The sequence below is a fragment of the Hemitrygon akajei genome, chromosome 19 (genome assembly GCF_048418815.1).
Source record: "Hemitrygon akajei chromosome 19, sHemAka1.3, whole genome shotgun sequence".
Taxonomy (NCBI): Eukaryota; Metazoa; Chordata; class Chondrichthyes; order Myliobatiformes; family Dasyatidae; genus Hemitrygon; species Hemitrygon akajei.
In genome coordinates this window covers 23022136-23047314 of record NC_133142.1, presented here as the reverse complement: position 1 = coordinate 23047314, position 25179 = coordinate 23022136, and the positions used below count along the sequence as shown (strand labels likewise).

The 25179-nt window shown below is 40.5% G+C and overlaps 1 protein-coding gene across 3 annotated transcripts in view; it reads right to left on the bottom strand.

Annotated features, from left to right (window-relative positions):
• Nucleotides 1–25179, bottom strand: part of appl1 (adaptor protein, phosphotyrosine interaction, PH domain and leucine zipper containing 1) — a 59805-nt gene that overhangs the window by 24850 nt on the left and 9776 nt on the right. For all 3 annotated transcript variants that reach the window (XM_073072238.1, XM_073072237.1, XM_073072240.1), the window contains 9 exons: nt 21982–22053; nt 16183–16270; nt 15735–15776; nt 12073–12131; nt 11659–11805; nt 9160–9242; nt 6526–6684; nt 2556–2744; nt 722–764 (listed from right to left, as the gene is read on the bottom strand). In XM_073072238.1, the coding sequence (XP_072928339.1) occupies nt 722–764; nt 2556–2744; nt 6526–6684; nt 9160–9242; nt 11659–11805; nt 12073–12131; nt 15735–15776; nt 16183–16270; nt 21982–22053 (882 nt within the window). The remainder of the gene's footprint in view (nt 1–721; nt 765–2555; nt 2745–6525; nt 6685–9159; nt 9243–11658; nt 11806–12072; nt 12132–15734; nt 15777–16182; nt 16271–21981; nt 22054–25179) is intronic.

The following is a 25179-nucleotide window of genomic DNA, read 5'->3' as shown; positions in this document are numbered from 1 at the left end:
GAGGAGGTGTAGTTGAAATACCCGTGGGAGTCAATAGACTTATAACAGATATGGTAGCTAACATATTCCTGAAATGAAAAATCGAGATGCCAAGAAAGGGAAAAGTAAACATGAAGCATTTGAAAATGAAAGTAGGGTGGAAATTGGCAGCAAAAGTCATCAATGTGGTGGAAAAATAATTGAACAGAACTAAAGCAAGGATTGTTTCACATATTCAACAAAGCAGTGTGTATAAATGATGGGAGTGGTGGATGGCCCATAGAGGTTTCAGGAAATTAATTTATCCCGTGAGCTACAGCAGCAAAATTAAACCTGCTTGTGGGAAGAGACTGGGCCAAGTCTTGGAGCTGTGCCTCCTCAACTGGAGCCACAGGGGAGAGAAACTGTAGAACTGTCAGTACATCACCACCCTGTTAACCCTGCTCACTTGGCAGTCCACACTGAAAAATAATATATAACATCTGAGGAAAGACGGGAGTTTGCTTGGAACAGAAACCACAATGCCAAAATGAGGTAAAATATATTTAAAACTTTTACTGTATGTAGCTTAAGTTGCTTCCCCAGAAATAACTGCCTACTGACTTCTGCAAATTTATGTTACTAGTACAAGGTCAATGGTACTTGACCAAGATTTTATTTGTCCCTATTGCAATTCAATTGCTTTTTACAAAAAAAAGGAATATTTTGCAGTTTAGACATAGTTGCATTTATTCATGCTTACCTCTTCACACTCTTTTTTACTCTCCGCTTGTACAACAACAGATCTGAAAACAAAGAATAATTTGTTAATTTTTCCCCCAGTGTTAAAGTATGTCAAATCATATCATGCAGTGAAAGAATAAAAGACTGTTATGGCATTTAAAACAACAGTACTTGACCTTTTAAATCTCTATAACTATCCATTAAATCCTTTGGATGGGATGTGGACATTATCAGCAAGGCTAGCATTTAAAACCCACTCCTAACTGCATTTGGCAAGCTGCCTTCTAGTAGCCCTACAATCTGTGTATGGAAGGAACCCACTGCAATGAGTTCCAATATTAATCAAGTGCAAGGAAGTATCAGCGATTTATTTGCAAGCCTGTCTGATTAAAAGGAAATTTTAAGATCCCATATATCTGCTGCAATTGTCCTTCAATGTACCATTGGTCATGGTAAATTACTAGTTCTGCAAAATGGTTATTGTCTTCAGATTTATTGTACATACTAGTGTACAACACTACTACTGACACAAAAATGCCTACTGACTTCTGCAAATATTAATAAAGTTATTATTACTTGATCATAATTTCATCAGTTCTATCTGCCACTCAATCACATTTTTATTGAAGTTCATCTTGTAATTTGGCTACAGACTATTGGTTATTACAGCTAGCTGTAATAACCAATATATTTGCCTGCTGTGTTCAACCAGCATTTTGTGTGTGTTGCAATATATTTGTGACTTATTTAATGCATCAATGTACAGTTGACTGCCAAGGGTGACAGCTGATTGGCAAATCGATATCCCAGTGGACAGTGGAATGTCATAAATAAGGGGCATGTTGTTGAAGGGCTAATCACTTTTTGTGCAGCAGTCAACTGGTGTTTATCAAATGCAATATTATATAACTCAACATGTATCATCTGGTACAAGGGTAGTATCGGGTAACTGCGACGTCTGCTGCTATTTCTCCTGATCAGCACAGGATACATGAGAGCTCGTTGCCATTTGCAAAATGGCGGGTTTCCTACTCACACAGCAAAAGGAACAACAAATAATAATATAGCGAGCAAAAGCAAAACCATAAAAAGTTCAAACACAAAATAGTATATATATTGTAAACTGGTTTGGTTAAACACAAACAAAATACTGGAGGAACTGAGCAGGTCAGGCAGCATCTGTGGAAAGGAGCAGACAGTTGACGTTTCGGGCCGAGACTCATCTTCAGGTCACAGTCTTGGCCCAAAACATTGACTGTTACTCTTTTCCATTGATGCTGCCTGACCTGCTGAGTTTCTCGAGCATTTTGTGTGTGTTTGTCGTTTTGAATTTCCAGCTTCTGTAGATCTTCTTGTGTTTGCACTTTACTGATTCCATTAAATTTGGTATCTGGCATATCAGATTAAACTTCACGATCAAGACTTGGGCAATTTTGGACAAGGCAACCCTGCAGAGTATTCCTCTCTTAAACATGGGATTAACACTAGTAGCTCATGGCCTAATATAGTTTAATATTGTTATACAAATCACAAGGATGTGACAATTTAGTTCTTACTTCTAAACCAACACTACCACAGATGACAATCACCTTAGATCAACTCAAAAATGGATACTACATTGTCCACATCATTGAACCTCCAGCTTGCACCTACAGTCAATGGAGCAATGAAACAGAATTACTGGAGCTTTGCAATGTTTCCACCATCCCCCAGGGCCCGAGTGGTTTCATTTCTAACTTAACTATTGAACGTGCTGTTTTCCAAAATGTGAAACAGATGTACAGGATAGAAAACTATACATTTCTTGAAGGATAGAACTGCAAGTTAAAATGAACAGATTTGAAAATTCTTACTTTTTCCCATCAAAGGCAGTAATTTGAAAGCAATATCTTCGGTCATCAGAATCTACAGCCATAACAGTGCAGTTGTCTAAGTCCATGACAAGACCTCCTGCAACATCCCCTCGCGCCTGGCGCATCAAGTTCCCACCTTGGGTGAAGTAATAATGTCTCTCCCAGGTAGCAGATACCAATCGTGTTTTACTGCAATCCAAAAGTACAGATTATTTAACATGGCAAATACAAATTTGTAAGACATCCAAATAAAACAATCGCAAAATTGCTTGCAACCAACTTTGTAACGATCATTGCTAAGTGTGCATACTTCAATTGACCACATCTTTGTTTCATCTCCAATTGTTCCCACGGTAATTTTTAATAAAATGTCATCTTAATTTAAATAAGAAATGGAACTGGTCAGATGAAATACTTTTGATATGCAAAATGAGAAACAGCATCATCCCTAATTTTCAGATAGGAAGGAAAATGATCTAATTGCAGAGCACACAAAAACAGTTGAGAATTTTGTTTTAATTCAGTTTTTGTTTAACAGATGGGAAAGAAGATGAATGGAAAATGTTGGAATTGATCGAACAAGTTGTAATCAAGAATTAAGAAGTCATCCCTTTATGGCTGCCCCAGAATGACGAACTATTACTTTTTGAGACCTATTAATAAATTGGGCTGGTCTGTATACAATTTCAAAATGCACAGATGATATGAAAACTTGAAATCATAGTAAACAAGAAGAGGATAAAGACAGACTTCAAGAGAGGATTAATTAGGAAAATGGACCAATTGTGGAACAGGCAGGCACACTGCAGATGAGATTTAACACAGAGATAAAGTGATACACTTTGATAGAATGGACAAGGAGAGACCACATAACTTAAAGGAAACAATTTCAAAGGAGAGATGGAGGAACGGGAAGCCAGGTGCTTAAGGCAATAAATCTCTGAAGTTTACAGCTATAGTTTAAAAGGTGGTTTAAAAAAGACACACAAAACTCTCACCTTGCAGTGCAAAATCATGGAAGTTTAATTGAACCTTTACAAAATATCCATGTCCTATTCTGGGCACTGCACAATGGGAATGATGCGAAGAATTAAAAAGGGGGGTTCTTTTACATAAAAGTAAAGTTTGCTAGAATTATTCTAGAGATAAGGGACTTCAGTTAGTTGTATCAGTTAGATCAGAAAAAGTATGACAGTTTCACTTGGACCATTGAAGTCTGAGAATTTGATGAGATTATTTAGAATATGAAGAATGCAATCAATGCAAGTAAGAACAACCAATTCATTTTGGCCATCAACCAAAAAAAAACTGATTTTAAGTCAGAAGAAAAAAGAACCAAAGTATTTTTCTTAGGCAACAAGTAATAGTGAACTGTAACACACTGCCCCTGAAAAGGTGGTGGAAGGGAATTCAGTACAGTTACAAAATAAAACTGCTTAAGTACTTGAGAGGAAGTTAAACTATGAGGTTAAGTGGGGAGTCAATGAACTAACTGGATCACTCGGGCCAAAGGCTTTAGATATGCTTAATTGATAAAAATGATTCCATTAAAAGTCTTCCTGCCCTATCTATGGAACACAGATATGAATCCTATTTACAGTGATGGAATGCATTGCAGGAGCATGTGAAATAGCAAGGGAAGGTCATTCAGCTCTCACCCCTGCTATGCCTTTCAATGAGATCACAGTTGATATTTTATTTTGGTACCACTTTTAAGCAATAAGTCCATTGCTTTTGATGTCCTTGAAATCACTAAGACACTGCAGCCCACTTGAGTAGAGAATTCCAAAGATGCACCACCTGCTCGCTGAAGTTTATTTTCATCTCTGCCCTGAATAGCCAGTCCTTTACTTTAAAACTGTGATAACCACATCACAGAATTTTACATTAAAGCTGAAAGTAAGGGATTCAATCTGAATCTGGGGTATCAACCAAAGCAAAAAATGAGGGCACGAGGCAGCATTGGGTGTGTAAGAGAACAGTGGCTCAGATTTAAATAACTCCTTACAGATTCTACCACTCAAAGTTCAAAGTAAATTTATTATCAAAGTCACCATATACAACCCTGAAATTCATTTCTTGAGAGCATATTCAATAAATCCATTATAGAATAACAAGCATATAGAATCATTGAAACTTGAACCAACTTGGACATTCAACCAGTGTGCGAAAGACAACAAACTATACAAGTACAAAAAGAAATAAATAATAACAGTAAATAAGTAAGCAATAAATATCGACAATATGAGATAAAGTATCTTTGAAAATAAATCCATAGGTTGTGGGAACATTTCAATGATGAGGCGAGTGAAATTATCACCTTTGGTTCAAGAGCCTGATGGTTGAGGGGTAATAACCGTTCATGTACTTGGTGGTGTGAGTTCTGAGGCCCCTGTACCTTTTTCCTGATGGCAGCAGTGAACAGAGAGTGGTGGTTGTCCCTAATGATGGATGCTGCTTTCCTGCGACAATGCTCCATATAGACATGTTTAATGTTGGGGAAGGCTTTACCCTTTATCTGTTACTTTTATAGGGCTTTTGGTTCCAGGGCAGTGCTGTTTTCTGCACCACACATCTATAGAAGATTGTCAAAGTTTTAGATGTCATGCAGAATCTTCACAACCTCCTAATGAAGTAGAGGCGCTGCCATGCTTTCTTCATAATCACATTTATGTGCTGGGCCCAGACAGGTCCTCCAAAATGATAACGCCAGAAGTTGCTGACCCTTTCCACCTCCAATCTTCTGATGAGGAACAGCTCACAGACATCTGGTTTCCTCCGCCTGAAGCCAGTAATCAGCTCCTTGGTCTTGCAGACATTGAGTGAAAGGCTGTTGCTGTGGCAACACTCAGCTAGATTTTCGTTTTCCCTCCTATGTGCTCCGTCACCACCTTTGATTTGGCCAATGACAGTGGTGTTCTCAGCAAACTTGAATAAGGCTTTGGAACTGTGTTTAGCCTCACAGTCATAAGTGTAAAGTGAGCAGAGCAGCGGGCTAAGCACACAGCCCTGTGGTGTACCGGTGCTGATGAAGATCATGGAGGAGATGTTGTTACCAATCTGAACTGACTGGGGTCTGCAAGTGAGAAATAGAGGATCCAATTGCACAAGGAGGTATTGAGGCCAAGATCTTGGAAGCTTATTGATTAGTTTTGAAGGGACAGTAGTATTTAATGCTGAGCTGCGATCGATAAACAGCATACTGATATATGCATCTTTGCTGTCCAGACGCTCCAGGGTTGAGTGAAGAGCCAATAAGATGGCATCTGCTGTGGGCTTGTTGCTCCGATTGGCAAATTGAAGTGGACACAAGTACTTCACAGGCAGAAGTTCATAGGTTTCATCAAACTCTCAAAACAGTTCAGCACTGTGGATGTCAATGCTACTGAACGATAGTCATTGAGGCAGGTTACCACATTCTTCTTAGGCAAGAGTGTAAGTGATGTCTGCTTAAAGCAAGTGGGTACCTCAGATTGGAGAAGCACTCAGTGAGCACTCCAGCACAGGTCTTTAGTACTTGGCCAGGTACATATCTGGGCTGAATGGTTTTCATGTGTTCACCCTCCTGGAGGCTGCTTGCATGTCAACCTCAGAGACTGAAATTACAGGGTCATTGGGGGCTTAGGGAGTTTGTGATGGTTCCTCCATGTTTTGTTGGTCAAATAAGCAGAGAAGGCATTGAGCTCATCTGCAAGTGAAGCCCTGTTGTCACCTACATACACTACACACTAGGCAAAATTTGCCCTCAAGGTCTTGCTGCACGTCAATTCTTAAGGCCCTTGCCATTTACAGTCAGTATTTGGCACCCGAAATGTGCTTGAGGGGGGAAAAAAAGCAATCAATTCAATGTAAATCAGCTTGGAATATTGCCTAAAACAAAAACATAAAAGGATATGGATCCTTCACAAACTGTGATTGCTTCTTCATGAGAACTCAAGAAAACAATTCCATCTTTCAATTTGATACTTACTTTCTTGTATTCATATATCCAGATTTTCTAGTTAGGTTTCTGTTAACATTGAATATTTTTGTATCTGGCTCAGGAACATACAAACAATCACTGGCTGCTTCCAAGTCCTGAATAGTCTGATTCATTATTTCCTGTTCTGTCTCCATCTCCCTTCGGACACTAAAAAAGCATTAAACATTGGTGATTTAAGCATTAGGAATTCTGTTGAAATCCACACAAAATTAGATAATCAGCATCTAAGTACACTGCTAAGATCATAATCAGAAATTATTATTAGTGTAAATATACTGGTTACAAAAATTTACAGTGCCCAAATATTAAAGTTTGGGCACCCCCGGTCAAAATTTCTGTTACTGTGAATAGTTAAGTGAGTAGAAGATGAACTGATATCCAAAAGTCATAAAGTTAAAGATGAAACATTCTTTTCAACATTTTAAGCAAGATTAGTGTATTATTTTTGTTTTGTACAATTTTAGAGTGAAAAAAAAAGGAAAGGAGCACCCCAAGAGATTTGAGCTCTTAGATAACTTCTACCAAGGTCTCAGACCTTAATTAGCTTGTTAGGGCTATGGCTTGTTCATGGTCATCATTAGGAAAGGCCAGATGATGCAAATTTCAAAGCTTTATAAATACCCTGACTCCTCAAACCCTGTCCCAAATATCAGCAGTCATGGGTTCCTCTAAGCAGCTGCCTAGCACTCTGAAAACTAAAATAAATGATGCCCACAAAGCAGGAGAAGGCTATAAAAAGATAGCAAAGCATTTTCAGGTAGCCGTTTCATCAATCCGTAAGGTGATTAAGAAATGGCAGTTAACAGGAACAGTGGAGGTCAAGTTGAGGTCTGGAAGACCAAGAAAACTTTCAGAGAGAACTGCTCGTAGGATTGCTAGAAAGGCAAATCAAAACCCACTTTGACTGTAAAGGACCTTCAGGAAGATTTAGCAGACTCTGGAGTGGCGGTGCACTGTTCTACTGTGCAGCAATACCTGCACAAATATGATCTTCACGGAAGAGTCATCAGAAGAAAACCTTTCTTGCGTCCTCACCACAAAATTCAGCATCAGAAGTTTGCAAAGGAACATCTAAACAAGCCTGATGCATTTTGGAAACAAGTCCTGTGGACTGATGAAGTTAAAACTGAACTTTTTGGTCACGTTGAGCAAAGGTATGTTTGGAGAAAAAAGGGTGCAGAATTTCATGAAAAGAACACTTCCCCAACTGTTAAGCATGGAGGTGGATCGATCACACTTTGGGTTTGTTGCAGTCAGTGGCACGGGGAACATTTTACCGGAAGAGAGAAGAATTAATTCAATTAAATACCAGCCAATTCTGGAAGCAATCATCACACCGCCTTTAAAAAAGCTGAAGAAGAAAAGAGGATGGCTTCTACAACAGGATAATGATCCTAAACACACCTCAAAATCCACAATGGACTACCTCAAGAGGTGCAAGCTGAAGGTTTTGCCATGGCCCTCACAGTCCCCTGACCTAAACATCATTGAACATCTGTGGATAGACCTTAAAAGAGCAGTGCTTGCAAGACGGCCCAAGAATCTCACAGAACTAGAAGCCTTCTGCAAGGAAGAATGGGCGAAGATCCCCCCAAAAGAATTGAAAGACTCTTAGCTGGCTACAGAGAGCATTTACAAGCTGTGGTACTTGCCAAAAGGGGTGTTACTAAGTACTGATCATGCAGGGTGCCCAAACTTTTGCTTTGGGCCCTTTTCCTTTTTTGTTATTTTGAAACTGTAAAAGATGGAAATAAAAAAGTAATCTTGCTTAAAATATTAAAGAAATATGTCATCTTTAACTTTATGCCTTTTGGAAATCAGGTCATCTTTTACTTGCTTAGCTATTCACATTAACAGAAATTTTGACCAGGGGTGCCCAAAACTTTTGCATGCCACTGTATCACAAATTGTTCTCCAAATAACTGCTCAAATCCAGATTATCAGACCACAAAAGTGTCCTGAAGCTCCAGATTCACTTGCTTTCTCTGGTTTAAGTAACCTATTATATTTCTTTTCCTTTTTCTTACGAATCTATACCTCAAAAAAAAACAAATGTCATCTGGAGAGTACCAAATGCCAGTTTACACATAAACCTAAAACAGATTTTACAACATCTAACATAATCACAGTCTAGCCCAATGCTCACCAGGATTTGCTGAATAGAGCAAGTTTGTATTTGAAATTTAGATTTCACCTTTAACCTTAATTTCATTTGTATGGCTTAATTCTTATTTTGGTTGCTTTTAACTATTTTATACTAGTTACGTGGTATTTTTAATTCTTAGTTTGCTTCAGTGAAAAGAATTCAATTAGTAAGTTGCTACACAGCCTTACTGGGCATACCACAGGGCATCAGCTTTGGGGCATCACTGCTACTTGGTATTAACACTGGGAAAAGTAAAATCAGCAGCAGCTCAGAGATTGCTGCATTCTTCTGAGCAGTATTTTCAGTTCTGCAGCAAGCATCACCACTTTCAAGTGTTATATTCCTCATTTTTTTACTAACTCAAGCAGAAAATTGATTAACCAGCTGGAAGAATCTTAGCAAATACAAAATCAGTAATGGTACAGCAGAAATATGATTAGTAAATGGAGCTATTACAAGAGGAAACAATTACTTACCCCTGCACACTAGTGCCAATATTTGTCAGAAATTCTTCCAGCTGCTGGGTCATGTGCTCAGAACCCATCTTAAAAAAGTTTATCTAAAAACAATTATAATAAATTAGTGCATTTAAGAAAAATTGTCAAACTGAAAATATAATAAATATTTTTGGTTTTTTTTAAATCTTATTACCAAATTATAGGAAGAACACAATTAAGTAAGAACAGGAATAAGTCATAAGGCCCTTCAGGGCTGCCCAGCCATTTAATATGAATCATGGCTGATCTTCCTCAATTCCGCCTCAGTGCCGCTTCTCCTATATTTCTCACTTAATTGACCCGTCAAATATATATTAATTCAACACCACTTTAATGTTTCTCATGATACAGTTTCCACCATCTTCCAGGACATAAATTCACCATTTTCAGAACTTGACACTGGATCCAAGTCAAATTTATTCCACACTCATCACTCGTGTTGAACTACAGAATCATATATAGCCACAATGTTTATGACCAACCCAACAATTTTGATAGTAAACAAGGAGCTCTGACAATGTTCTTGACAAGAAAGGGAAAACGTCAGTGTAGCGCAGAGAAGCTTAGAGCCCCATTGTATAGGACAGGGTACACGGTGGTGACTTTTGCAGTGCTGTGATCCAGAATTGCTGTAACCCTGAGTAAAATCTATTAGCACTTATCAGGGTTAAATTAAACCAGTCACGGAATTGAACCAGGCACCTCTGGTCAGGACTGTTGCTACCACATCCAGCATTTCCAAGTGTCAGACAAGCACCCAGTAAAATGAGACATCATGCAACACATGTCTGAAATCTCCCCAACATAAATCTTGGCTCCCAGATTCAGAAAACAAGTCTTGTTTGACTGTCACAAACGAAGAATAATGAACACAATCAATTGCGTGCCACAGCATCATTTAAAGGATGCTTAGCTCACAACTAGGTATTTCACACGAATTCCATCCTGAGAATACTCACATACCTATCCATATACACAGACCATGCTCAAACCAGCAAAGTGTGTATATTGAACAAACTATCAACAGATTAATTTAATTGATGACTCAGTAGTCCATCTACCAATGAGAAGCCTTCGAGTGCACTCCAGGGGACATTGCACCAAGGCAACCTACCCTTACTATATAGTTTAATCGCTCTCTTACTCCTGACAGCTTCTGCCTCGATGGAAGAAAAGGATAATAAAAAACAAGCAAGCATATCATTGTACCTGCATAGGCTTCAATATGTATGGCAGGGGCTTTGGGGAGGGGACAGGAATCCAATATTTAAAGGAAGATGGATAGGATGGTCAGTGTACTATGCATTCGAGAGTCAACATTAAAGGGATGAATTTATACTGCTATAATTTCACATGCCTGGAGGTCTCGATATTCTCCCAACATCGCTGCTTTGTACATGAGCTTTCCTTCCTAGCACATATCTCAGAACTTTAAAAACTCTGAGAATTCTGGTGCTCTCATTGCACTTCTTCTCTTCCAGAGTAGCCATGTGTACCACTGCGGTCTTGCTAGTGTAGGAAGCTGTGCCATTACAGGGTGAAGCCCTTTCTTTACTGCACAGCAGAGTGATGGCAGTTTAAATAAAGTAAGTGTACCTGTCATCCCTATTTGGATTGCAACATAACACAACATTTTGAGTACACAAACCATGCTGCAGATCATAATTTTTCTGTGGAGCTATCATTTGACATTGGTGTTCCATGTATCATTGCTCCAACACACGAAAAGGAGGAAATCCAGAATCTGAGTATATGAACCAAATTACCCTCAACTCTGAACCACTCAAATGAGACATCAGATGACAAATATGACTTATGGTCACCTGAACTGGCTGTTGCTTTAATTGTAATTTTTTTTTAAAGTGAAACCAAACATGCTAAGAAACCCATGATTTCATTTGGAAAGTTAGCAACTTAAGGAGGGACAATACAGGTGGCCCCCGTTTTTCCAACGTTCGTTTTATGACGGCTCGCTGTTACAAAAGACCTACATTAGTACCTGTTTTTGCTAACCAAAAGAGGATTTTCGCTTTTACGATAAAAAGACGCCCGCTTTATACGTGTGTTACCCCGAGAAAGATTACCATGACCATGAAGCCTTGTGCGGACAGTTGTGCACGCATACGTGTACGAGCCGATTTTTTTTTCTCTACATCGATTTTGGCTCGCTGTCTTCCCGATTTTGATAAGTGAAACTACATCGTACATACAATATTTCTGTTTTATACAGGCTGTATATTTATCATATCATTCCTGCTTTTACTATATGTTCATGTTATTTTAGGTTTTATGTGTTATTTGGTAGGTTATTTATTGGGTCTGGGAACACTCAGAAATTTTTCCCATATAAATTAATGGTAATTGCTTCTTCGCTTTATGACATTTCAGCTTACAAACGGTTTCATAGGAACGTTCTACCTTCGGATAGAGGGGAAAACCTGTAATCAAAATAATAATTTCAATTTTGTGCTAACATACCTGAGCTTGCATATAGCCAAGGAGAGGTTCTAGAAGTGCAATCTTTTTCTTGTACTGTAAAGTGTTCAGGGCACTAAAGTAGTGCATCATGGTTTGGTGCTGTTTTTTTCTAGATGTGTACAAGTCTTCGGTTATTTCCATTTTTATCTGTTATGAAAAAAAATGTTTAAAACAAACCACATTTATTAAACTGCAAACACACTGACTAATACAGAATGAATATCATCAACAGCCACCAATGAAGGCATTTAAATATCTTACAACTACAGTGAGCTCAGCTAACTATTATAACAAAGATTTTCAATTAGCAATGCTGAAATTTCTTTTAAAAATATGGCTGCCATGAATGATGCAGCTGAATATAGAAAATAATGTTTTAAACTTGGAATGGAAAGCAAAAGAAACAACACAAACCTTTTCATTCTCCCTCCGCTTGGATAACCTACTGTATTTGTTAATAGCCAGGTCATGATCTGTGGGGTAAACATAGAACATTGAATAGTACAGCACAATACAGACTCATGATGTTGTGCCAAAATTTTAACCTACTCCAACATTAATCTAATGCTTCCTTCCCACATAGTCCTCCAGTTTTCTTTCATCCATGTGTCTAGCCAAAAGTCTCTTAAATCTTAAGTATCTGCCTCTAGCATCACCCAGGCAGTTTGGTCCATAAGCTTACCACTCCCTACGTAAAAAAAAAATCATCCCCCAACTAATGAAGGCCAACACACCATACATCTTCTAAATCATCCTATCAACATGTATGGTAATTTTAAGGGATCTATGGATGTGGACCTACTGTTCCTCCACACTGCTATGAATCCTGCCATTAACCTTGTACTTTGCCTTCAAGTTCGACCTTCCAAAGTAATTAATTTCATACTTTTCCAGTTTGAGCTCAATCTGCTACTTCTCAGCCCAGCTATGCATCTTATCAGTGCCGTGTCATAGCCCAGAACAAGCCTCTACACTATCCACACACCACCAACCTTCATGTTACACTAAACCACCCTTCCATTTCCTCATCCAAGTCATTTATAAAAATCACAAAGAGCAGGGGTCCCAGAATAGGTCCCAGTGGAACACCTCCATGCAGAATATACCGTATACCACCTTCTGTGGTAGAGCCGATTCTGAATCCATGCAGCCAAGTTTCCCTGGATCCCTTGCCTCCTGACTTTTGAGCCTACCATGGTGAACCTTGTTGAACACCTGGCTAAAATCCATATATACCATATTCACTGCTCCACTTCATCAATTTGTTTTGTCATCACCTTAAAGAATTCAATCAGTCTCGTGAGCCATGAACTGCCCCTCACAAAGGCATGCTATCACCAATCAAACTATGCTTTTCTAAATGCTCATAAATCCTGTCTCTAAGAATCCTCTCCAATAGTTTGGCCACCACTGATGCAAGATTCACTGGTCTGTAATTCTTAGGGTTATCCCTATTAACTTTCCTGAACAAAGGAATAACTTTTGTCACCCTCCACTCTTCTGGTACTACTCCTGCAGTCAGTGAAGATGTAAATGTCATAGCGCAGCAACCCCTTCTCTCACTTCCCACGAAGAGAACTGTCACCAAACCAGGTTCATTGCCTAGTACCAAATCCAGTGTAACCTCTCCACATATTGTCTCAGGAATTCATATTGGACACACCTAACAAATTCTGTCCCATCTGAAGGAGATGCCAATCAATATTAGGGAAGTTGAAGTCACCCATGACAACAAACCCTGTTATTTTTTGCATCTTTCCAAAATCTGCTTCACACTCTACTTTCTGATGCCATTGAGGGGTCTTTGGAATACACCCAATAGAATGATTGCTCCCTTCCTGTTCGTGACTTCCAGCCACACCTACTCAGTAGACAATCTCTCTAATGTCCTCCCTTTCTGCAGCTGTGTTGCTATTCCAAATTAGCAATACCATTCTCCATCTCTTTTTCATTCCTTCTGCCCCTTGCGACAGCTAAATCTCTGTATTGGCAATAATATTATATTTCTATGTACTGATTCAAGCTCTAGGTTCATCACCCTTGTTCTTGATACTTCTTACATTAAAGTAGACCCATTTGAACCTATCCAATTAACTACACTTATACCCTATCCACAGCCAAGCCCCCCTTGAGCTCAGGTGTAACCCGTCCCTTTTGTATAGGTCATACCTTCCCCAGAAGAGATCCCAATGATTCACAAATCTGAAACCCTGTCCCCTAAACCCATACTTCAACCACATACTTAGCTGCCATATCTTCCTATTTTTACCATCGTTGGTGTGTAACACAGGCAACAATCCAGAGATTACCACACGAGATCCTGCTTTTTAGTTTCCTATCTAGCCCACATAGTCACTCTTCAGGACCTCATCCCTTTTTCTACTTATGCTGTTGGTACCAATATGTACCAAGACTTCCGGCTGTTCACCTCCCCTTAAGAATGCTGTGAATGCAATCTAAGACACTCTGACTCTGCCGCTTGGTGAGCAACATAGCATTCATGAGTCTCTTTCACGTCTACAGAATATCTCATCTATTCCCTAAATCCCCCTCACCACCTCTCCCCTCCTCTACAGTTTAATGGTGTGTTTTCAGGCTGATTGAGTGATCTACACTTTGCTGTCTCAGAGAAGATTCTGAAAGGCAGTGGCCTCGAGGCCAAGAAGCTTAGAGACCGGGTTTGAGCCCACAATCGACTTCAATTCTCGCCAGTTAAAGTGTTGAGGAAGATTGAAACATCAAAGCGAGTGTTCAGCACCATCTACCAGTGTCTCGCTCGCTGCTGCCAGAAGAATATGTCTGCTTGTGATGGCCTCTCGCTCTCTTTCTCTCTCTCGCTGCTCCTGAGGGAAGGTCCCTGTATTCAAATGGTCTCTGAGTCCCTCAATTCTGCCGAAGGATGGTGCCGAAGTTCTGGGTCTGCGGTTTGTGGATTGGACTGTAATTCAACTGTGTTTTCATTGGACTTTTTTTTCGATTTTATGTTTTTACATAGTGTTTTCCCTCGTTCTTGTCGTTGTTAGCATGATTTGTTTTTTTGCGTGGCTGGAGAGGTGCTGCTATTCTTGTTGCCGTTTGCCCAATTTGTTATTTTTGTGTGCGTGGAGAGGTTGATGCTCATCTTTGAACGGCTCCATGGTTTTCTTTGTTTCGTGGCTGTCTGGAGAAGACGAATCTCAGAGTTGTATATTGCATACACACTTTGATAAGAAATGTACCTTGAACCTTCTCCTCCCTTCTGAGCCACTGAGCCAGACTGAGTGCCTGAGTTTGCAGAGACTGCAGCTTTTCCCTGGTAGGCCACCATCTCCCCCTAACAGCACCCAAAGCACAGTGAAAGATGGTACTCTGCACTGTTCAGCTATTCTCTTTCTCTCTCTTGACAGTTACCCAGCTACAGGTGAGGTCGTTTCTAACTACAATGATAAATTAGTGATTACAAATAAAATATGTAAGCAAAAAGCCTCATTCTAATTCATGTGCACATTTTGTTCATAAATTACTCCTGAGCTATTTACTTTTAAGTACCATTATGATGACAAAAGCAGCCATTTTCAGTGCTCCTATATATTTAGGAATATATAAAAGGCAAAAAAAGTAATTTTCTGTTAATAGAAAACTATGGCCATCTTGTCCTAATGAACAGTTACAATGTAGCCTGTGTTAATCCCACAGTAAACATGATACAGTCTCAAAAGGTTTACACTCTTAAAAATTTGATCTATCTATTTTTTCCAACCACCTCATTTATCAGATATCTTGGGTAATTTATAGGTCACCACAAATTATGCACAAAATTCAGAAACAGTACACTTCCTGAACAAATAGGCTAGAGAGGCAGATTGGTTGGGGGTGGGTTGTTTGTATGGGGGAGGCGGAGAATGGAAATGCCCAGGACTATCAAAGTTAGGTTGTGGGGCATGGTGGACAGGGTTGCTTGTAGATCAGGGGTGGGGGTTTGAGGGTTTCTACATGAGCACAGTTACTCAAGTTAATGCTGAGTACTCAGTGTAAAAAGATCTTTGTTATGGATATTTTTTTAAAGTCAAGGTGTTTATAACTAAAATGACACTCACCATGACTAGCTATAGCAAAGACTTCGTTCAGGGTTAACATTTCTGTAAACAAAGGAAAAGTTACTGATGAAAGGAATTAATCATAACTCGATTGCTTTCATTTCTATTCAGTAAGTATTACATTGCTAATATCGTAATATCTCTATTTTATAATCATTAATTCATGGGTTGAAACTCCACATGTTCAATGTGGCACTGAAGAGGTGCTGTATTGTGAAATACAAGGTCTTTCAGGGTTAAACAACTATAAATCACACTGCACATCTATCTTATTTCTATTCCATTTTTTCCAAATGATCATGGACTTGATAGCCCTAATGAAACATCCACATTCAGAATCCACAGAAACATTCTACTTGTAAACACTTACATATTTACTTAGGCACATAACCAGATAATAGCAGAAGATAATTATTACTGTTGAATAGAATATGTACAATTTTCATACCTTTTAGATCTTTTTCCTTAAATTGTGTAATGGGGAACATCATGGCATCTGCTAGTTGTGTTGAAAGAACAGCATGGCAGGAACTGAGCTAGAAGACAACAAGAAAATACATTTTCTAGAAAAGAAGTAAATAAATCTGAAAACGTCCTTATACTTAGCTTTCCATGCTAATTAAACAAACATTAGAAAGTTTCAAGTCATCTGCTGAATACAGACAAAATATAACAATAAATTCTAAATTGCAGTCCCTGATAATTCTGCTACCAGCTGAGGCACATTTCTTTATTGCTTTAATGTGAATTTATGTTACTTCCCTCCAAGAACTGAATTTTCCCAGCCTTGAGTATACTGACTGATATCAGTTGTGCTGAGTGCCAAATCTACAAATCACACTGACCACATCCTTTGACTTTAACATACAGAATGACAACTGAGCTTAAACACTGCAAAGTGCCCTAATTTGAACCGAGATCAGAAATTTGATATAAGGTGAAGAAACAAAGAAGAAAGAAGTTAAGATTTTTCCTACTTCAAGAAAAAAATATAACACCATCACGAAGACTCAGTTACAATGAAATTTTATGCCAGGCTTGTGTTAAAAATCACTGCCCAGCCAAATCCCATCTTCAGGCACTACTTCTATAGTAGAGAGCAAGTAAGAGCCGATTTTTTTAACCTGCAGCATGTTCACAAATGTGTGTGGTGCGTGGCCAAGTGGTTAAGGCATTGGACTAGCAATCTGAGGTCGTGAGTTCGAGCCCCAGCTGAGGCAGCGTGTGGTGTCCTTGAGCAAGGTACTTAACCACACATTGCTCCAGTCCACCCAGCTGAAAATGGGTACCAGCAAAATGCTGGGGGTTAATCTCGCAATAGACTGGCATCCTATCCGGGGGGAGGGGGGGGGGGTCTCTTACTCTCAGTCACTTCACGCCACGGAAACCAGCATAAGCACTGGCCTGATGAGCCAATAAGGCTTGGGACAGACCTTAACTTTAACTAATGTTCACAAATACCTTTGGGATCCCATCTGATGTAAGGAGAGCTGAAACTGCAGTTGTCATATACAGTTCTAAGATGATCACCCTACTCTTGATAAACATCTCAAATACATAAACTCTTTTATCAATCTTGCTACTTTTAAGGATTTGTGGGTTCCTCTTGTCTTCCACATCTTCCAGCTTCCTCCCATGGCTCATTGCCTCTTCCCTCAAATGAGTTAATGCAGTTTACTAACTGCATTACATTTGCCTCTTTTCTACCTACAGTTTGAAGCTTTCCTCCTCAGAACCAATATTTCAGTATGGCCAACCTTTTCATCATATGCAAACTTCTTTAATATGTCCCTTGTGTTTAAGTCTACTATCGATGTATACTTAGAACTGAAAAGATCTGTAAAAACTCTATGGAAGCAGCCTTGTAATCACAATACTCAAACTTATTCAGTATTTTAGCATTTAGCATATTTTAAAAAGGCTGAGTTCACTCAACCTATTCTCATAAGGCATGCTCCCCAATCCAGGCAACATCCTTGTAAATCTCCTCTGCACACTTTCTATGGTTTCCATGTCCTTCCTGTAGTGAGGCGACCAGAACTGAGCACAGTACTCCAAGTGGGATCTGACCAGGGCCCTACATTGCTGCAACATTACCTCTCGGCTCCTAAACTCAATCCCACAATTGATGAAGGCCAAAGCACCATATGCTGTCTTAACCACAGAGTCAGCCTGCGTAGCAGCTTTGAGTGTCCTATGGACTTCGGACCCCAAGATCCCTCTGATCCTCCACACTGCCAAGAGTTTTACCATTAATACTATATTCTGCCATCATATTTGACCTACCAAAATGAACCACCTCACACTTATCTGGGTTGAACTCCATCTGCCACTTCTCAGCCCAGTTTTGCATCCTATTGTTGTCCCGCTGTAACCTCTGACAGCTCTCCACACTATCCACAACACCCCCAACCTTTGTGTCATTAACAAATTTATTAACCCATACCTCCACTTCCTCATCCAGGTCATTTATAAAAATCACAAAGAGTAGGGGTCCCAGAACAGATCCCTGAGGCATACCACTGGTCACCGACCTCCATGCAGAATGTGATCCATCTACAACCACTCTTTGCCTTCAGTGGGCAAGCCAGTTTTGGATCCACAAAGCAATGTCTCCTTGGATCCCATGCCTCCTTACTTTCTCAATAAGCCTTGCATGGGATACCTTATCAAATGCCTTGCTGAAAGCCATATACACTACATCTACTGCTCTACCTTCATCAATGTGTTTAGTCACATCCTCAAAAAATTCAATCAGGCTCATAAGGCATGACCTGCCCTTCATAAAGCCATGCTGACTATTCCTAATCATATTATGCCTCTCCAAATGTTCATAAATCCTGCCTCTCACGATCTTCTCCATCAACTTACCAACTACTGAAGTAAGACTCACTGGTCTATAATTTCCTGGGCTATCTCTACTCCCTTTTTTGAATAAGGAACAACATCCACCACCCTCCGATTTTCCAGAACCTCTCCCGTCCTCATTGATGATGCAAAGATCATCACCAGAGGCTCAGCAATCTCCTCCTTCGCTTCCCACAGTAGCCAGGGGTACATCTCGTCCGGTCCTGGTGACTTAATCCAACTTAATGCTTTCCAAAAGCTCCAGCATATCCTCTTTCTTAATATCTACATGTTCAAACTTTTCAGTCCACTGTAAGTCATCCCTACAATTGCAAAATCCTTTTCTGTAGTGAATACTGAAGCAAAGTACTCATTAAGTACCTCTGCTATCTCCATACACACTTTTCCACTGTCACACTAGATTGGTCTCATTCTTTCATGTCTTATCCTCTTGCTCTTCACATACTTGTAGAATGCCTTGGGGTTTTCCTTAATCCTGTCTGCCAAGGCCTTCTCATGGCCCCTTCTGGCTCTCCTAATTTCTTTCTTAAGCTTCTTCCTGCTATCCTTATAATATTCTAGATTTCTATCATTACCTAGCTTTCTGAACCTTTCATAAGCTTTTCTTCTTGACTAGGTTACAACAGCCTTTGTACACCACGGTTCCTGTACCCTGTCTCACTGGAATGTGCCCATGCAGAACTCAACGCAAATATCCCCTGAACATTTGCCACATTTATTCCGTACATTTCCCTGAGAACATCTGTTCCCAATTTATGCTTCCAAGTTCCTGTCTGATAGCCTCATATTTCCCCTTAATCCAATTAAACGCTTTCCTAAATTGTCTGTTCCTATCCCTCTCCAATGCTATTGTAAAGGAGATAGAATTGTGATCAATATCTCCAAAATGCTCTCCCACTGAGAGATCTGACACCTGACCAGGTTCATTTCCCAATACCAGATCAAGTACAGCCTCTCCTCTTGTAGGCTTATCTACATATTGTGTCAAGAAACCTTCCTGAACACACCTAACAAACTCCACCCCCTCTAAACCCCTCGCTCTAGGGACATGCCAATCGATATTCGGGAAATTAAAATCTCCCACCACAACAACCTTGTTATTATTATACCTTCCCAGAATCTGTCTCCCTACCTGCTCCTCGATGTCCCTGTTACTATTGGGTGTTCTATAAAAAAACTCCCAGTAGAGTTATTGAACCCTTCCTGTTCCTAACTTCCACCCACAGAGATTCCGTAGACAATCCCTCCATGTCTTCCTCTTTCTTTGCAACCATGACACTATCTTTGATCAACAGTGCCACGCCCCCACCTCTTTTGCCTCCCTCCCTGTCCTTTCTGAAACATGTAAAGCCTGGCACTCGAAGTAACCATTCCTGCCCCTAATCCATCCAAGTCTCTGTAATGGCTAAACATCATAGCTCCAAGTACTGATCCATGCTCTAAGCTCATCAAAATACTCCTTGCATTAAAATAGACACATCTCAAACAATCTAATAGGAGAGGACAGAAGGCCATGAAAGACAAAAGGGGGAAGGAGCACAGAGGGAGACAACATGCAGGCAAGGGAAAGGGAAATGGGGAACGCTGTAGGAGAGGTGGGGGGGGGGGGCAATACCGAAAGTTTGAGAAATCGATGTTCATGACATCACATTGGAGGCTACCCAGTCAGAATACAAGCTGTTGTCCCTCCAACCTGAATGCGGCCTCATCACGTCAGGGGAGGTGGTCATGGATAAACATATCAGAAACAGAATGGGAAGTGGAATTAACACCGGGAGATCCTGCTTAATCTGGCGGACAGAGCATAGGTGCTCGGCAAAGTGGTCTCCCAAATTGTATCGGGTCTCACCGATATACAGGAGGCCATTTCCAGCACCTCCCTCCCCTTTCATGATCTCTCTGTCTCTATCTCTGGAGACAGCTTATCTACTGATGTCTATTATAAACCCACGGACTCTCAGAGCGATCTGGACTAAATCTCTTCTCACCCTGTTACTTGTAAAAACGCCATCCCTTTTCTCAATTCCTCTGTCTTCGCCACATCTGCTCTCAGGATGAGGCTTTTCATTCCAAAACGAAGGAGATGCCCTCCTTTTTCAAAGAAAGGGGATTCCCTTCCTGCACCATCAATGCTGCCCTCAACCGCGTCTCTTCCATTTCACGCACGTCTGCTCTTACCCCATCTTCTTGGGATAGGGTTCCTCGTCCTCACCTACCACTCAACCAGCCTCCGCATCCAGCATACAAGTCTCCCTAACTTTTGCCGTCTCCAAAGGGATCTCACCACAAAGCACATCTTTCCCTCCCCACTTTCCGCAGGGATCGCTCCCTACACAACTCCATTGTCCATTCGTCCCTCCCCACAGATCTCCCTCCTGACACTTATCCTTGGCAAGCAGAACAAGTGCTACACCTGCCCCTACACCTCCGCCATTCAGGGCCCCAAAAAGTCCTTCCAGGTGAGGTGACACTTCACCACCACCACCCCCTCCCCCCCCCCCCCCCCCCCCCCCCGAGTCTGTTGGGGTCATTTACTGCATCCAGTGCTCCCGGTGTGGCCTCCTGTATGTCGGTGAGATCTGACGCAGATTGGGAGACTGCTTTGCCGAGCACCTACTCTCTGTCCACCAGAAGAAGCAGAATCTCCCCGTGGCCACCCATTTTAATTCTACTTCCCAATCCCATTCTGATATGTCTGTGCATGGCCTCCTCTACTGTTCTGATGAGGCCACACTCAGGTTGGAAGAACATCACCTTACATTCTGTCTGGATAGCATCCGACCTGATGGCATGAACACTGATTTCTCAAGCTTCTGGTAATGCCGACCCCCCCTTCACCATTCTGCATCCCCCTTTCCCCCTCTATATCCTTCCTTGCCCATCACCTCTCTCTGGTGCTCCTCCCTCCTTTTCTTCCATGGCCTTCTGTCCTCTCCTATTAGATCCCCCCTTCTACAGCCCTGTATCTCTTTCACCAATCAACTCCCCAGCTCTTTACTTCACCCCTCCCCGTCCTGGTTTCACCCATCACCTTGTGCTTCTCCCTCCCCTCCCCCCAACTTTTAAATCTACTCATCTTTTTTTCTCCAGTCCTGTCTGAAGGGTCTCAGCCCGAAATGTCGATTGTACTCTTTTCCATAGGTGCTGACTGGCCTGCTGAGTTCCTTCAGCATTTTGTTTGGATTTCTAGCACCTGCAGATTTTCCCTTGTTTATGATTGAAATACAATTGGAATCTCACTTTCTAAATCATTGCTGTAAAATTCGACAGCTATTAATGTCGACAGCTGATGCTGAATTCTATTAATATCAAATTGCTTGATTAGTACAATCCACTGACATTTCAAGCCCCCATTGAAATAATCTATGTTAATACTTACTTCATCAATCACTTGTGCAAATTGCTGTAGGGTGGAGGTCATAATCTCATCATCACCACCAAGGGGAAATTGCTATATAAAATAACAGAAAATTAACCAGAAATTAAAACAAATTTATTTGTAAGACAGAAAGAATATAGTACTAAAAATAAATCAAATTCTGTTAGCTGTATTTCTTTATTTACCCCTTAATTTTATTGCCTTGCCCAAATGAAAGGTATTTATATGAGACTGAAGACACTGTAAGAAATGTAAGAAGCCAAAATAAATTAGAAAGAAAACATCAAAAATTTTCTGAAGCAAATTGCAAATATTTTTCAAATCTTGGCCTCTAAAACCAGCATTTATCAAATACCGTAAATTCCAGTGTATAAGCCGAGAATTTGGCCCTACATTTTGGTCCTAAAATTAGGGGGTCGGCTTATACAGAGGCTGCCAACTTTAGAAAAACAAATACACGGAAGACAGGTCGTATTTATTGGCTGTTTTTGAGTCAAATTCATTCCACTGTCAATGCATAAATTCTTTGAATGATTTGTTTAAACTCACATCTAGTGGCTGAAACACGGAGATCAAACCACCAGGGATGACTGCAATGTCCATATTTTCTGCTTTCAATGCTGCTTTTGTCTCACCTGACAAGTGCGCTTTGAACAGGTCCCACAAGTAGCGACTTTTCCTTCCTGAAACCTTCAGGACGTCGGCGCCACACCTCTTTAACCCACTTTAAGCAATCCGCTTTGTCCATCCATCAGCGTTCTTGAATGTAAGCAACACCCCGCAGGAATTTTCTGAGCAATCTTTGTTTTTTGTCTCAACACAAGATCACGTCTATTCATAAATCAGGTGCACCAACTTCGTGTAGCTTTGAAATTTTCACTGACCACACGGTATTTTTTGGCCCATTTCAAGGCTTGAACTCGAATAATTTCTCTGGTAACAATGTATCCTGATGATTGCTGGTGATTCCCCCACTCTAAAACTTTTTCTTCCAGTTCTGGCCACTGGCATGTTCTCCTGCGGTTTGCACCATTTCGTCTTTGGCATTTCCCTCAGCGTGTCCTCTGCCTTTCTCCACTCTCTCTCATTTACACTAAACTTCTTAGCAGCTGTAGAATTATTCGTTCCTTTAGTAAAATCAACAACCTTCAGCTTGAAGCCAGCATCATATCGCATTCGTTTTAATCTTTTGTACATGGCAGTTGCAAACTCAATACTGAGTACACGTACTGATCCTGCCACCCCGTGTTATATTTTAATGAGATTACGATAAGCGCTAAATGGTTTCACGGGGGTTACATTTCAGAGGATTCTTTACCATTGGGAACGTAATCCAAAATTTCCCTCCCTGATATATTTATTAAGAATTCGCTTATAATGCTCTACAATGTGTAGGCCTGTTTTCTTAAGCAGGTACTGGTTCACAAATTTCCCGGTTCCAGATCCAGCAAAGATGAGTGCCGGCACGTGAGATCTTGTGATCTTTTCTGGTTAAATCAAAAACCTCTACAAAAGGGGTCAGCTTATACAAAGGTAACATGAAAAAGTCACTTTCTTAACCTTGAAATTGGGGGGGGTCGGCTTATACTCCAGAATACACGGTAAACAAAATACTAAGGAAAAGTCTAAAAAAAAAATAGAATTATGTGATTTTAACAGCACTTTAGTATGCCTGTCCTAGCATGTGAAGTCAGCTCCAGTGGACTGGGCAGATGAGATCCAATGGCCAAGAAGGCAGTTCTGCAATGCTCCCTGGAGAGCAAATGTCATGGCAAGACACAGAAGATACTGTATCATGGTCAAGCACTGCAATCAAGCAAAACCCCAGTCTGTGATGCCTGTTTGTACTACTGGATCAGGACTTCTGAGGTCGAGAGAGTGGAATGATTTTTCCACTTTAAAAACTCTCCCACAGAGCTCTCCTGTCGTTGTAGGACATGGTGGACAACCACCATACTATAGTATGAGACAAAGGGTTGTAGATGCAAGTCCCATGCCAAAAACCTTTACTCGCAAATCTAGACCAACACATGCAAAGCAATGTGCAGGGAGTGCTGCACTGTTGGAGGTGCCGCCTATTGAATAAAATGTTAAACCAAAGACCTGTCTTCTCCCTTGCAAGGTTTAAAAGATCCTACAGCACTATTCTGAAAAAGGCGAGGGTGGGTGTGAGGGATCCTTGGTATTTATCCCAGGTCAGTAACACAAAAACAGATATTCTACTCATTATTACAGTGGTCTTTGTGGGAACTTGTATTGCAATTCTTCAATGCAAGTGACTATAATCTGTACTCTATGAGTTGTAAAGTGCTCTGGTACGTCTTTACTTTGGGAAACATGCTCCATGACTACATTCTCTTTCTTTTTCTCCCTTCTCAATACTGAACCACAACATTTTAATATAAAACTATTGAAACAGAGGCAGAAAGAAATATAACCAAGGAGCTATTCAATGGAGCAAATGAGAAACAATCATGTTGCAAATGTGAATTAACCACTTCAATCTGCATACTCAAACTGAAATCTTCTTGTTTTGATCTGGAATATCTGTTTTTTTTAAAACCTGCACTGGAGGCAACTTTCTCTATACAAAATTTAAGGTAGCATCTATAAGTTTCAAACTGATGAAATCAGCATTAACTTCTTCCTTGAGAACTAATATATTGAATTGAAGTGAATTGATTTTATTTTTTACATCTTTCACATACATGAGTAAATATCTTTACGTCTCCATCTAAATGTGTAATGTGGAATCATAGTAATTTATAATAAATAGAACAGTCAATGTAACATAGAAATACACCCAAACCACTGCGAGTTAAATCAGTCTGATGGCCTGGTGGAAGTAGCTGTCCCCGGAGCCTGTTGGTCCTGGCTTTTATGCTGAGGTACCGTTTCCCGATGGTAGCAGCTGGAATAGATTGTGGTTGGGGTGACTTGGGTCCCCAGTGATCCTTCAGGCCCCTTTCTCACACCTGTCTTTGTAAATGTCCTGAATCATGGGAAGTTCACAACTACAGATGCACTGGACTGTCCACACTAATCGCAGAATCCTGCGATTAAAGGAGGTACAATTCCCATACCTGGCAGTGATGCAGCCAGTCAGGATGCTCTCAATTGTGCCCCTGTAGAAAGTTCTTAGGATTTGGGGGCCCATACCAAACTTCCTCAATGGTCTGAGGTGAAAGAGACACTGTC